The sequence below is a fragment of the Chenopodium quinoa genome, unplaced genomic scaffold, assembly GCF_001683475.1.
Source record: "Chenopodium quinoa cultivar QQ74 unplaced genomic scaffold, ASM168347v1, whole genome shotgun sequence".
NCBI lineage: Eukaryota > Viridiplantae > Streptophyta > Magnoliopsida > Caryophyllales > Amaranthaceae > Chenopodium > Chenopodium quinoa.
The window spans coordinates 6,229,257-6,244,516 of NW_018742418.1; the positions used below are offsets into that span (position 1 = coordinate 6,229,257).

Sequence of the window (15,260 nt, forward strand, 5' to 3'; positions counted from 1 at the left end):
ATTTCGAACATCCAACGTACAAAATAAAATTCATCCAAATGAACACAATAATACATAATGTAGAAAATTATAACTGTTTCATCAAAATAACACCACTACATACTACTATATCAAATAACACATATACACTTAGGTCCTATGTTGGTCTAGATGGACAAGTAGTGCGGTTGTGACCTTGTTGGTGACAACGGCTGCATTTGGTTGGGGGCCGGTTGCTGTCATCCATCTCATTGCGTATACGCTTCAACCTTGGACGACCTTTTCCACATATCATTGTGCCATCCGAAATGAGTTTAGGGCCTACGTACTGTGCCCACTGTGCCCAGGTTGTCTCGCAGGGGATAGGCCAAAACTGTGGTGCATAGGTGTTCATGTAGGCGGCCGACTGCAACAGAGAGTCCACCCAAGGCCGCTCTGATAGTGAGTATGTAGCACAGACTGCTAGCAAATGAGAACATGGGAGGTGGAATATCTTCGGTTTGTTGCACGTACACGTTCTCAACTGCCAGTTCACCGTATGCTTGTGGCCTCCTTTACTACTAACTCCCTCTCCCCTCTCTGTTGTCACTTGTTAAATATTAAATCGGCGGTTATAGGCATCCACTCTATGATATATGGCTTTAGCGGTGTTCTTCTCCACGATGGCAGTGACCTTTGGGGGGTATGGAAGTCCCTGATCAGACGTAGCCTCGGAAGACTCCCTTCTCAAAGTGAAATACTTGTTAACTCTGTGGAAGGTTAACTCGACAAGGGACATAATCGGTAGAAACCAAGCTCCCTTCAGCACATTGTTGAATGTCTCCGAGAAGTTAGTAGTACATATACTATACCTGCGACCATTGTCGTGAAACAGAGACCACATAGGGAACGAGACTTGAGCAATGTACTCGATGGCCTTGGTACAGGCCTCACCAATGAAACACATATTAGCTTGAAGTTTTCTTTCTTGCCTTTGGTACGCAGCAGCCTTGAACATGTCTCTCATGTCGTTACTTCGCACGTGAGTCTTCAAGTTAGAAGCTATGTGGCGGACACAAAATCTGTGATACGCTCGGGGATGGGTGAATCCAACATTAGGATCATTCATTGTTGCAATGATCCTAGGATGCCGATCAAAAATAACACAGAGGCCATCCCGTTGCGTGACACGATCTCGAATACAACCTAGGAACCAAGCCCAGCTGGAAGTGTTTTCCCCTTCAACCACCGCAAATGCAATAGGAAATACTTGGAAGCTTGCATCAACACTCATAGCAACCAACAGTGTTCCTTCATACTTCCCGTACAAGTGCGTCCCATCGATACAGATAACATGCATACAATGTTTAAAGCCATCGATACAAGGACCAAAGGCCCAAAACACTCATTCAAACACTTCCATGTTGCTGTAGTATACACCATCCACTAAAGCTTTGTGTTTCCATACGACACATGTTCCCGGGTTTGACCGTAGGAGTGCTTGCATGAAGTGGGGAAGTCTGCCGTATGAACTCTCCCAATCCCCAAATATCTCAGCTATAGCTTTCTCCTTGGCATACCACGCTCGTCGATACGGGATATTGAAATGAAATTTCTTCAAGATCAGTTCCTGTATGAATTCCATTTTCAACGAGGGATCTTTCCGCACAAAGGACTTCACATACTCGGCTATTACGGACGAATCCAAGTGTGGGTGATCAGTAGATAGTACTTCAGTGACACATGTCTCTCGGTGCGGGCCTTGTACGTGACTATGGTAAAACCACGCGAGTGCTCACTCGATTTAGTACCCCGTAGCATCCAACCACATTTCTTCTTGCATCGCAGATGTAGGACACCATCATTCGAGGTCACTGTGGTGCAGAATTGATTCCTCTGAATAGAATACATCTTCACCATTTCTTGAAGTAGTTTCTTGCTCTCAAAATACATTCCCTTCTCAAATTCTCCCCCGGGAACAAAAGAGGTGTGGCTACCCGATTCGGCCCAATACTGGTCAACTTCATAGTTCTCGGGTACCTCACTGAACCAAGGTATGGGAGTTCTAACCAACGGCTCACCATCTTCCATCTGTGCAGGTTCATCATCCTCCTCTCCGTTCTCGTCCTCGTCATCCATTTCCGCATACACATCATACATCGACAATTCATTATTCACAACATCATCAAAATGATTTGGCTCTTCTCAAAACGGTGATGCCTGATCACCTTGCATAGGAGAATAGCTATGCAATTGCATCGGTGAAGATGCCACGGTGTTCTATGACGACGGACCAGGCTGGCCGAACACTGTCACACATCCCCCCGCATGTACTGGTGAAGCTATACGAGAACTAAAAGGCAAGTGAAATTGGTCGTCCTGCATCATTCGAGTGAAAGATCCCATCCCATATGCATTCGATGGAATGTGGTTTGCGGGCTCTTGGAAGGACGCGGTGTTGTAATCAGAGACATATGTAGCTTGTTGTTCTGCCCGAGTACTTTGTTGGGTACATATAGGCCCTGTTTCTACATATATCTCATTGGGAAAACCCTTCATTCCAACCATGCTCCTCAAACCTTTCAAATGTCTGTTCGTAGAGACAGGTAACACTTGAACCCCATGACCAGTATCACACCTCATTTTAAGGTTCAGTTCAATAGTCATTGGGTTTGAGCCAATACAACTGTGAACCTCATTCATCAGATCACTCACAGTCATGTTCGGTTCAAGTGTTATAAGTTCCATATTTCCTCCACTGTACTCAACATTTGATCCATTACACAAAATTTCACCTCCCCACCGACATAACAACGCTACATTTTGTCCAGCCATATTCTACATAACCAAAACACATATTAACATAATTGAAATTTATAGCGAGGTCAAAAAAGTTGCCCACAAACTAGGCATTAACTCCATTTATAAACTCTTAGTTTAGGATGCAACGCAAAACGATTACTAACAAACTACTATTTTAAACAATAAACTAATATGAAATGGTAGATAAATTATCAATAATGAAATAATCGTCTTCTTACCAATAATCTATAATTATCAACAATTATATTTCACATAATACCATCACTAATTTTAACTATTCACAAATAAGTACCACATTACAATCAACAATTTGATGAACAATTTCATCAACAATGTACTACATTACTATCAACAATTTCAACAATTTCATAAACAATTTCATCAACAATTTCAACTATTTCAACAGTTTCATGAACAATTTCATCAACAAAGTACTACATTGCCATACAAAATTATCAAAAAATTTCCACATTTTCATAAATAATTAGCAAGAATCTTATACAATCTCAACAACTAATAGCAATTGTCAACATTACAATAGTTTGAACTTAGGGTTTACTAGGATTTTGAGTGGGTGAGTGAGGGAAATAGGGACAGCAGCAACACCGTCTCGCGGCAGCAGCACCGACGTCCGGTAGCAGTAAATGTGGATGAGTGAGGGAAATAGGGACGGCAGCGGCGCTTCGAGGCCGGTGGTTCACCGTGGTGGGGCATTGACGCTTCTACGAAGGAGTGAGAGTGAGAGTGAGTGAGAGTGAGAATGAGAGTAAGAACAGAACCTGCGAACACAAAAATAAAAAAAACGCAAAAGACGCTGACTGAGACAGCGTTTCATTTAAAGGAAAAAAAAAAAGCCAAAAACGCTGTCTCAGTCAGCGTTTATGTGTGTTTTTTTTTTTTTAACTTTATTAAAAACTCACAATTAACAGACAGCGTTTTATGTTGAACATAAGACGCTGTCTAAGACAGCATTTTAGGTACAACAAACTTTGTACATAAAACGCTGTCTGGGACAGCGTTTTATGTCTTTTATTTTTAAAATATTTACAATTTCTGAAATAACAAAGAAACTTAAAAAAAAAACTCAACACTTAAAAACGCTGTTTGGGACAGCGTTTTTAAGTTGATTTTTTTTATAAAAAAAAACCAGGCATAAAACGCTAATCGAGACAGCTTTTTAGCCTGGAAGCTTAGTTTGGTAAATACTTTGCCACGCAACCATTTTGGTGAATATTTTCCAAAATTGGCTTACTTTGGAAAAACGTCCTGTAAGATCTGTTAATTTATGGGAGTAAACTACACACTCACTCCCTAAACTTAGCTAATTGTTGCACTTCACTCCCTAAACTTACAAAGCTTGCAAGTTACTCACTCATCCGGTCATCAGAGGTAATTTATCCGGTGGTAACCGGTTACCCCAGGTAAACTCCCTAAACTTTTGATTTTTTTTTTTAAATTAGAGTATCTAATCAAAACTGAGGAACCACCGGGAGTTCACCTTGGTAAACGAGAAGCCATCATTACATTTCACAATACCCGAAGCGCGGGAAAGGCATTAGCCTTTATAACAAAGAATCCTATAGCAGCTTTCTTCATCTTTCCATATTCCGCCAAAAAACAGAGCTAAAAAAAAAGAAAAAAAAAACCCTTTGAAGTTTTCCCTTTGAAGAACAACAATGAATTTAATGTCGTGGCCTACTGTTGAGAGCCCAGCCGCAAAAGCACGAAGATTGTACTCTGAAGAAGGTATATTCTTGTTCTTGTACTTTGTTTGTCTTGTTCAATTTAATGGCAGAGCATGTTTGGGTAAAATAAATTTTGAGAATTTTGGTTTTGTTTTTGTGAATCTAACTCAGATTATGTGATAGCGACTTTATGGAAGGGTTTTTGTTGTTGCTTTTGTTGTTTTTTTGGTGGTTTTTGTTGTTAGGGTTTTGAATTTTGAATTATGCTTAGGGTTTTAAGAGAAGGGTAGAACAGGGGCCTTTGATGGTGGGTTTGAACTTGAGTTTGTCCTTAGTTGATTATACTCTGACATGTGTCCTTGACCTAGGTATGGAAGCACTGGTTGACGCGCACTCTCTATGGAGCTAGCATGATCTCCTCGTCACCCACCTCTTCCCCAAGCTTGATTGGGGTGCAAGACTTGCTGTGCAGCGCACCTGCGTGAAGTGGAAGCTGTGGTGGCATCTCCACAACTTCTCACTCACCCTACCCTTCTTAGGCCCTAGGGCTTCTATGAACACGTGGATCCTCAACGACCTCGTCTTCAATGATGGTCGTGACTTTCATGTCTGGATCAACAAGGACATGACCATCTATTTTGATGGATTCCCCCTGTTGTTCAAGGAAGAGTAGGCTGGTTGTAGGTGGAGGGGAGGGATTAGTGAGTAGCTAGTAGGTTTTTGGAGTTGTGCTACTCTTTTTGTAAAGATTTTAAGTTATTTTAGTTGGTTTTTAGATGATTGTCATGGTATAGTAGTATTGGAGTGACAAATTTGGAGTAGGTTTTTGTAATTTGTCACTACCATGACAATGTAACTGCTAAGTAATGGCTTCTTAGTAGAGGCCTAAATGAATGTATGGAACTAATATTTTGTGAATGAATGATCAATGACAAGTACTTTTATGTTCTCTTGTTTAAATATTTCACTTTGTTTATATGCTTATGATCTCTTGATATGTAGCTTGATCCATTTAATCACTTTGTACAGTAGTTTTGATCAATATATGTGGTGTGCATGGTAAAATGTTTTGTTTTATTGGTGCATTGACAAAAAAGCAAATGTCTGACCTCAGTCCATGCATAATAGTTCCCCGTGGTGGGGAATGGTTAGATGGTAGTGAAATGAGTTACATTGGGGGTAGAGTAAGAGTGTTTGATGGCCTTCCAATGGATGTAGATGATACTTTTGTCAAGGAATTGATTGAGTCTTTGGCATACACTAACATAGTAAAGCTGCATTTTTTGGATCCAAGGAAAACATTAAAGGATGGAGTTAGGTATTTGGGATTTGAGAGGAGTACATTTGATCCATTTCTTTGTTTGCTGTTAGAGTACATGGTCATTCATGTGTACACTGAGCATGAGTGTGGTAGTGTTGATTTAGGTGGGGGTTCTTTCTTGAATATGTTGACTAGTGGGATGGTTGGTAAGTCTAATCCTAGGAGTAATGTTGTGAATAAGGTAGATTATGACAGTGAGGGAACTGATGAGGATGACATAGAGTATGTTAATGCAAGGAATAGGATTACGCGGGATAAACTTGATCAGTTATCATATGAGGAAGAGTTAAGTATATATGCTACAGAGGGTTGCTGAATCAAAAGGGAAAGAAACACTAAATGTTGGTGATGAATGGGAATTAGGGAGTGACAATGGTAGCTATAGTGAGGGGGAAGATGATGATGAAGATTGTGGGTATTTGATTGCACCTGACACTGGAGAGGTTGTCAGGAGGAGACACAACAGAGTAAGAGATCGATGACGCAGAGCTTGATTTTTATGTGGGACAATCTTATATATATAAATGCAGCAATGTTTAGGAAAGCTTTGGGTGACTATTCCATACAATCAGGAAGAGATGTGCCATACTTTAGAAATGACAGGGACAGAGTTAGGGTAAGATGTAAGAATCATGATAAAGGATGCCCCAGGAAAATTTGGGCTTCCTGGGATCAAGCTAAAAAATACTTCAAAGTTAAAACCCACATAGGTAGGCACACTTATAAATAAATATGAAGGTAAATATGTAAAAAAAAAAAAATATGTATTGGAAACAAAAAAATTGAAAGATAACCAACAAAAGGGACTGCTAAAAGGGTCAGAGGTCGAGAGTACTTTATAAATTAAAAATCACAAAACAAATAAAGCCGAAAGTACACTTTGGCATAATTATCACAAACAATAACGATTATACATATCACCATTTTCTTTCATTTTTATTATGTTGATTCTCTGATAGCACCTAAAAGACCAGTTATTTAATAAAATTGGCTTGTTTTATTACATTTTTTTCATTTTATGGAAATGAGGTATAACTGTACCTCTATGTATCCTCTTAGATCCACCACTGATTGAAGCTACAAAACATTGACACAAATCTTCGCATATGAATATGCATGTTTTTTTCATACATATGAGCATATTGACAAGTAATAGCCATGACTCATTAAATGAATCAATCTAAATAAAAATACGTTTTAAACATAGAAACTAGTGTGTGGCCCGGGCAATGCTCCGAGTTGTTACCTTGAACACTTGTAATTTAATAGATAGGTTTATTCTTTATTATTTATTTATTCATTATTTGTTTATTTAGAATAGTTTTTCATAATATAAAACCTTTGAATAAATTAGTTATGAAACAACAATGACTAATTATAAAAACATGTCCGTCGTTTATAATTTATAATATAATGAAAATAAAGACATAATTAATGTCAAAATAATAAAATAAAATAAAAAAATAAAATTGATTTATAACAACAGTTAATTTTTCTTGTACGCATGACCTAGATGAGTATTATTAGCAGATTATAGAATCGAATTTTTTTAAAATCGCAACTGTTAAATGTTCAGATCTCCAATCCATATATGTGTTAATGAATTGAACATAAAAGCATGATTAAACAAATAGATGAGATGGTAAGACTTCTAATGCATATTTTAGTGGTTGGGAGTTCAAATCTCATGATAAACATTTTTCATTAGAATATGCTCATAGTTGAATGATGATGTGGCGAGGGTGCTACGTGACACATAAATGTTTTTAGGAACGCTTTTTAATATATAATAAAGTTTATATAATATTATTTTTGATGATGACACTAATCTATACAAATTAATGTGCGCTTGAATAACCCCTTTGTCTTTATATTTACATGTCTTATACTACCCGCATTTTTTTAGTTGACACTTTTCTATTATCACACTTGTCAACGCACTATTTTAGCGATTAATATTTTCAATTATCGACATTGTAATATTAAAAAAAAGTGGATATTAATAAAATATACATTGAAATGATTCAAACAAGATCCCACGTGACTATATTTTATCATAGCTATAAATCACAAAAACTAATTAAAGTTGAGTTTGTGAGTAGTACAAAAGTCAAATGGTGTCAACTAAAGAATGGATGAAGTATTTGTTTAATGTACAACTTACTATCAAACTAACGAGTCACTCATCGTCATTTATGAACGTATATTTATTAAGGAAATTTTGTTAACTACTACCTCAAAAATAAAGGTTTTGTAAATTACTACCCTTAAAAAAAAAAGTTGTTAATTACTACCCCTAAAACTGATTAATTCGGTGATTGCTACCCTTTTCCCTAATCAGCCCCTAATTAGGTGATTTAAACTCTTAATGACATCATTGTCTAGCAAAATTGTAATTAGATGTTTTTAAGCCATAATTAATTAAATAAACCCTAACACCACCTCTAAACCACCACTGCACCACCTTCGACAACCCCCTTACCCCATCCCCACCATCTCCGGCAGCCCCTTACCCCATCATCCCCTTGCCGGCGAGCTGATAAGCAGCCTACCCTCACCCAGGTATCCACTCCACCTCTAAACCACCCATTGCACCACCTTTAAACCCCGAATCATCCCTCCCACCCTCGAAAAATCCCCCCTCCCCACCCGTTGGCGGCCCTAACCCCCTCCCCCTCGCCGGAGAACCTTATTGGGCCCTCCCTAAGCCTCCTCCACCCCCTTCTCCCCTTAATCACCACCCTAAAGTCCCAAAATTAAAACCCTAAAGCCCTAAAATTGAAACCCTAAGGGTGGTGATTAATGGGGAAAGGGGGTGGAGGCAGATTAGGGAAGGCCGAGCAAGGTTTTTCGGCGAGGGGAAGGGGGTCAGGGCCACCGTAGGTAGGGAGGAGGGTTTCGTGAAAGGGAGGTGGTTTAAGGGTGGGCGGATGGTGGTTTTAGGGTGGGGACCGAGAAAGGGGTGTTGTCGTGGTGGGGAGTTGGAGGAGGTAGGTTCGGTTGTGGGTGGTGGGTGGGCGGTGGTGGTGCAATGGTGGTGTGGAGGTGGTTCTAGGGTTTAGTTAGGTAATTAAGGTTTAAAAGTAACTAATTATAAATTAGCCAGATAATGATATCTTTAAGAGCTTAAATCGCCTGATTAGGGAAAATGGTAGCAATCACTTGAATTAATCGGTTTTAGGGGTAGTAATTAACAACTTTTTTTTTAGGAGTAGTAATTCACAAAGCCTCTGTTTTTAAGGTAGTAATTAACAAAATTTCCATTTATTAATGAATTGTTTGAGTGCTAGGCAATTGGTGTATTATGAAATCTCATTAGGACCATTTATTTAACTATTATGGAAACAATCAAAAGAGCATATTGGTTTGGTAAGATGAACAAGAATTGATCATGTATTTTGGCCCTTGTCAAAGTATACATCAATGTGACTTTGTCGTAGGGACAATTGCGCCAAAGATATTTAAATAAAAAAGAAAACGATTGTAAAGTATCCCCGTGCTCCGTCCTAATAATATAGGCCACATAAAGTGCATAAAAAAATGTCAACTTAATTAGTACAATTATATACAAAACAAAATATTAATAATGCCACATGTCAATACGTCAATTATATTAAGATTTGAAAATGGACCAGTGACTTAAAATTATCCTTGTGAATCAATAATTCAAACAAGTATAGTCCAACTACAGTTCATAGGATGTAGAAATCGTGGGATCTATCACTGTTTTTTATATTTATTTTTTCTAGATTAGTACTGCGTACTTAGATAGTAACAATAATTAAAGGCTAAAAATTCTCTATACATCTAATCATTGTTTTTAGAAATTGTTGTATTCATTAATTTGCCAATTAATATTTTCAATATTTTAAATTTACAGTGTCAAATAGTTTGTATTCATGACATTGTTTATATGCTTTAATTTGATTATTATTGGAGATTTATATAAAGAACTACAAAAGTACTATATGTATAAAGAAAACATAATCATGTTAAATCATTAGATATGTGTATATGTCTCAGTGTATAAATTTAAAATTATATCAAATGATTACTAACATGAAAGATTAAAATTGTTCATTAAAAACATACACAATCAAATGAAACAATTTTAAACAATGCAAGTGTAGTACCAAAAGTTAAACTATCTTACTTAGTATCTTTTATAGCATTAAAATAAACATGTGGCGATAAATGAGAAGAATTTCAAAGAAAAAAGATAGTAATTTATACGTAGTATTTGATTGATTGATAGTTATTTGGACTATACGAAGTATATTATATAGCATTAATAAATAACTTACTCCTTACTTTATACAAAGTGTATAAATTTATTCTACTACCTCCGTTTCATGTTTTTTACAACTTTGGAATATTTCATATCCAACAAATAATACCCCAAAGTTGTAAAAAGTATAAAATGGAGGTAGTACTTATTTTAACAAATGAGTCGGCTCATTGACTTCTCATATTATTATAAATTTATAAACACCCATACACTCACACAGGCTACAAAGAACATACTAACCACTAAAATTATCACATCAAACACCTTAATTATTAACTTATAATTATTAGTTGGTGACCAAATTAATTAGTTCCGACTTCCGAGTTAAACATCCACAATATAAAAAATACAAGTATAAATTTTTTGGAGCTATAGGTTTTTTGTCATCATTTGTTCTGTTGGACTATGCTTCAAATTGAAAGTTGAATCTATCATCCTCTTTCGAACAATCATCACGGGAGCCTCTTTGTAATATGTACTTCGATTTGTATTATCTTTTAGATCAATAAACTCAACCTCTCGTCTGGCCATAGACACACGTAATTAGCTCACCATAAGTGAAGGACCACGTAGAATTTCTTAATTGTTATTTGTTGATATTTCTTGCATCTCTTATAACATCATGTTATATTTTGGTTAGTTTTATATTTCTAGACCAAGTTAGCTTTTTTTTTTTTTTTTTTTTTTTTTGAACAAGAATAAGCTAGGTTTTGTTGTTCTTTCAATTTCACAAATATAAAAACAAAGAATCTACAATATTTTCATCTTATAATTGGCTGTTATCATATATATATATATATATATATATATATATATATATATATATATATATATATATATATATATATATATATATATATAACTTAGATCACTAGTTCACTACATGCATCATACGGAGTACACAATTACGAGTAGTCAATTACACAGTGTTAGTAACACAAGCCTTGTGAGTTGTGGCCAAAGTCCTAGTTTATAAGTGTCGCTTTTTCTATATTAATTAAATTCTTGCATGCACGTAACTTTTTACCAGCTCTTACGTACTCCATATATTTAATAAACACTAAGATGATGTTAGTGACATTTAGTATAAGTTTAGATAATATAGAGTTAAGTGAAGTTAATGATAGAGTATATAGATTGATCTTGAGTTTCAACCATTAGGTCAAGCTTTTGGTTGAAATCCATGAATATGTTTTATAGTTGTTAAATATTTGTCACTATTTAAAGGAATTTAAAAATAGATGATGTGGTGACTCAAGCATAGAGTTGAACATAGAATTTTGCTCGTAGTAGTTAAGCGTAACATATTAGCGGTACCTAAGATTTGATATCAATACTTTTCTATACGGAGTACCATATTTCTTTGTAAAGTCAGGATTTTTTTGATTGAATTTGGGAAGTTTGATTTTAATTTGTTAAGATGTTGTTTTCACTATTTCCTATATTTTGCTCTTAGTTGCTTTATCATATCATAGATGGACAATCCAATAAATCTATTGCACGAACTTATTAATTGTAAGAGCTTGACGATGAGGAATGTAATTGATGCATTTGACCATATTAATAGCTCAATTAACCTTCTTTCTTGCGCTGTCTTGTACTCCCTCCGTCTCTTAATCAGATGTCTACTTCTCTTTATTATGTGAGTAATAAATGCTAGAAATAGGCATCTAATAAAGGGATGAAGGGAGTATTATTTATTAATTACATTTCTTATAGAAGCAACAATTACTATTCTACGGCCTTTATTATCTATGGAATGGGGCTTTGTATTAAAGTTTGAATGAGATTATTGTTAAAACAAGGACAATAATAATGTTTGATATTATTAAACAATCCGAAAAAAATATATATATTATGCATATGTATCTATGTATAAATCCAAGTATATATATAACTATATAACTTAATTGTGCAATACCAAATTACCAATATTTTACACTTGCATCCCACGATTGATTACATAGCTAATAAATTGCACATTTTCTAATAATCTTGTTCTTAGTACATTGAAGGTTGCTCAACAATGATATCTAACACTAGATACGTCGTCACCCAAAATATAAACTTATGGCACCAAATCAACACCAAAGAAAAAAAGTTACTACCTCTCTGTCGAAACTTTATTAGCTAGTTTTCACGTCACTAGATCAAATAACACCATCAACGTGACAATTAGTCTCGAACAAAGAACACATTGAATAGTGATTGATTCAAGCAATTAGTCTACTAGACGTGGTGAGAAGGTGATACGAGCTGCTTCTTCTAGGAAACCTACACCGTGTGCTGTTGGTGCTATCCTCAGGATCATTTGCTTCCATCTCATATAAAACTTTGACGAACAAGTCAACTTCACAGGGAAGCATTATAGGGCCATCATGAAACCCATACTCAGATTCAGCCTGTTCAAGCAACACCTTAAAGAGGGGATGGTTTGTGCAACTAATTTTGATCACAAACCTTTGCTTATCGGGCCCCACGTAGACCGATAAGCAACCCTTGGGTGATAAAGGGCTCACCCGAGGATTCCTATTATTCGATCCAGATAATTTGTCGAGTCGTGGGCTAAGAGGGCTCGAAGGGCAAAGTGCTGACCATGATTTGCTCTTCACCATACGACTACGATCGGGTGACGATGGTATCGAAAGAAGACTTGATGAAGGTGCCCTTACTAGTACTTGACCATGACCTATAGACTTGCATCTTTCCCATGTCTTTTTTAGCACACTCCCCTTCTTTCTCTTATCTTGCAATCCCTCCATTATTTTTTCGTAACAAATCACAAAATCGTACGTGTGTCAAGTGACAAAAAGAAAAAGAAATCAAACACCTTGGATTCAAAAAAACAAATGAATTTGGGTTATAAAAGACTTTGGAATACATCACCCAAGTAAGAAACCAAATGGAACACGGCTTGAAGTCTTGGCTTAGTCGGGTTACTCATATTCCTTCCTCCAACCAAAAAAAAAAAATAAAAAAATTGATACCCGTTGATGGAAAAGTTTTGGGAACACTAAAACAAATTTCGAGTCCAAATTCTAGGTCAGGAATCTTATATGTGTGGGATAATGATCGATCACCTAGAAAAAGATACGAGTTAAGTTGTAGAGGAATTGAAAGTGGCAAAGAAATACGAATATAAATGTATGATAAGAGAACAAGGTGCTTATTTTAAGATTGTGGATTTTTAGTATGTATGAGGGTTGAAGAGATAAGGAAGAAAGATGAGGAGCTTAAATAGAAAGAGGAAATTGGAAGAAGATATAGCACACAATAATTTTGAGGGTATTAACTGGGGTATATCTTAGCTTCATTATAAATGCAACTCATTCGATCACATATTATATAGTGATGGAGGGGGCCATTTGATGAAAATGATGTTATATAGGTTACTATTCACATTTTAATATTATACTTTTGTTTTATGAGATTTATTTTTGTCAACGCCCCAATTGTCTTGTTTTCATAAGGGTATCTTCTTTATTGGACTTTTGAATTATTGCCTTTTCAAGTAAATGAAGTGTGAGTGTTTTTATTTATTTACAAGTAATTTTTGAGAGAAGAAAATAAAATATAAATATTCTCTTTGTCTAGTCATATTGTTTCTACTATTCCCGTTTCTTATAATTTGCAACAAATAGGTATCATTTGTGAGACATAAAAAATTCCTTTGTTATAAATAATAATAAACTGATCGGAGGTAGTAGTTTGAATATATAGGAATCAAAAAGAGAAATCAAGGGGAAGAAATGGTGATCATATACGAATCATCAAAAACTATATACTAAAAGCGAAACTAGCTAGAAATGACACATGTCATCTTCTAGTTAAATATTTTCCCGCCCATTTTACATTTTTTTTTCCTCAGTTTCTTCAAGAAAATTATTTTATAATAATCCAAAATATCTTCTTTCCAATAACATTCTTAACAATAATAATTCTCCATATACACTAAACTAATACGAAGTATATTTTAACATATACGCAGTATTTTATATTAGGCATTTTCTTAAAAATAAAATAAATGAACATATATTAGGTAAATATTATTAAACTATACTACCCTATACAATAATACTATCAACTTTTTTTCTTCCAATTATGTTGTTTTTGCAATAATGTTTAATTCAATTAAAAATAAAATCATTTTGTTAACATATACGAATACTTCGTATATGTATATATACTTTATTTTTCTACTCTTAAAAGTCGTATCAATAATAACGCACCACACGCGGGTTCTATTCTTAGATTTTTAATTTTTTTTTTAAATTAAAAATCTCATAGATCTATTTTTTTAATCAAATCTAAGTGTCAATAATCTTGACATTGGTATAGGCATATAATTCAAGTTATATTAATTTTTGAATTAGTATTACGAGCATAATTTTTTAAAAAATTCAACAACAACCCTTTATAAAATTTAATAGCAACCGTGCATTGTACGGGACTTAAACTAGTCTTTTATATATGACGATAAATAATAATAAAAAAGTGGGTTAGTTGAGGTAAGAAGAGCCCATCAGAAGTGGAATTTATGGATAAGATGAATAATACTTGTATTTGCTTATCATTAAAAATAAAAAAAATAAAAAAATAAAATCGCAATATTAACAACTTTCTTAAACATGAATGCAGGGCAACTGTATGAAACAGAGAGAATAAAAAATTCGTTCATACAAATGATAGGATATACAATAGGATATTCCAAGTTTCTTTATTTCTGTATTTGGTTTTTGTAGTTGTGTGTAAGTAGACTTTATAATTTTCTATTTGTTAAAATTTCTATTTTATTCTAGTCACCTATAGACCATTGATAAGTTGAGATCGTTGGTTGGTGGGGCATATATGATATTTTTACATTAGATATTTCATTATAAAAGTAATTCTTCCTTCTCACTTTTGTCTTTAATTTTGGAAGTTCTATATTTATTATTGCTATGTATGAATTTTTAACAAACAAATATATGCAAATTCTACTATACATACGTCATTTTATTGATATGATTCAAGTTTCACGCTGGTAGATAATTAATAATTTTACATTTTATTTTTGGTACTGTATTATTTAATCTATATAGTTTTTGTGAAACAAATTAAATTGCATAATAATATATTCTTTTTACATGTACAAATGGAGTCATTAAAATAGAATTTAGGTAATTAAGTCATGTACAGTATAATT

At 34.8% G+C, this 15,260-nt stretch overlaps 2 protein-coding genes across 2 annotated transcripts; both read right to left on the reverse strand.

Annotated features, from left to right (window-relative positions):
• Nucleotides 1–571: 571 nt before the first annotated feature.
• On the reverse strand, nt 572–1,318 carry LOC110713921. The gene has a single exon (XM_021892370.1). The coding sequence runs from the start codon at nt 1,316–1,318 to the stop codon at nt 572–574; it is 747 nt and encodes a 248-aa protein (XP_021748062.1).
• A 10,970-nt stretch (nt 1,319–12,288) lies between these two features.
• Nucleotides 12,289–12,837, reverse strand: LOC110713929 (auxin-responsive protein SAUR72-like). The gene has a single exon (XM_021892382.1). The coding sequence runs from the start codon at nt 12,835–12,837 to the stop codon at nt 12,289–12,291; it is 549 nt and encodes a 182-aa protein (XP_021748074.1).
• Nucleotides 12,838–15,260: the final 2,423 nt, after the last annotated feature.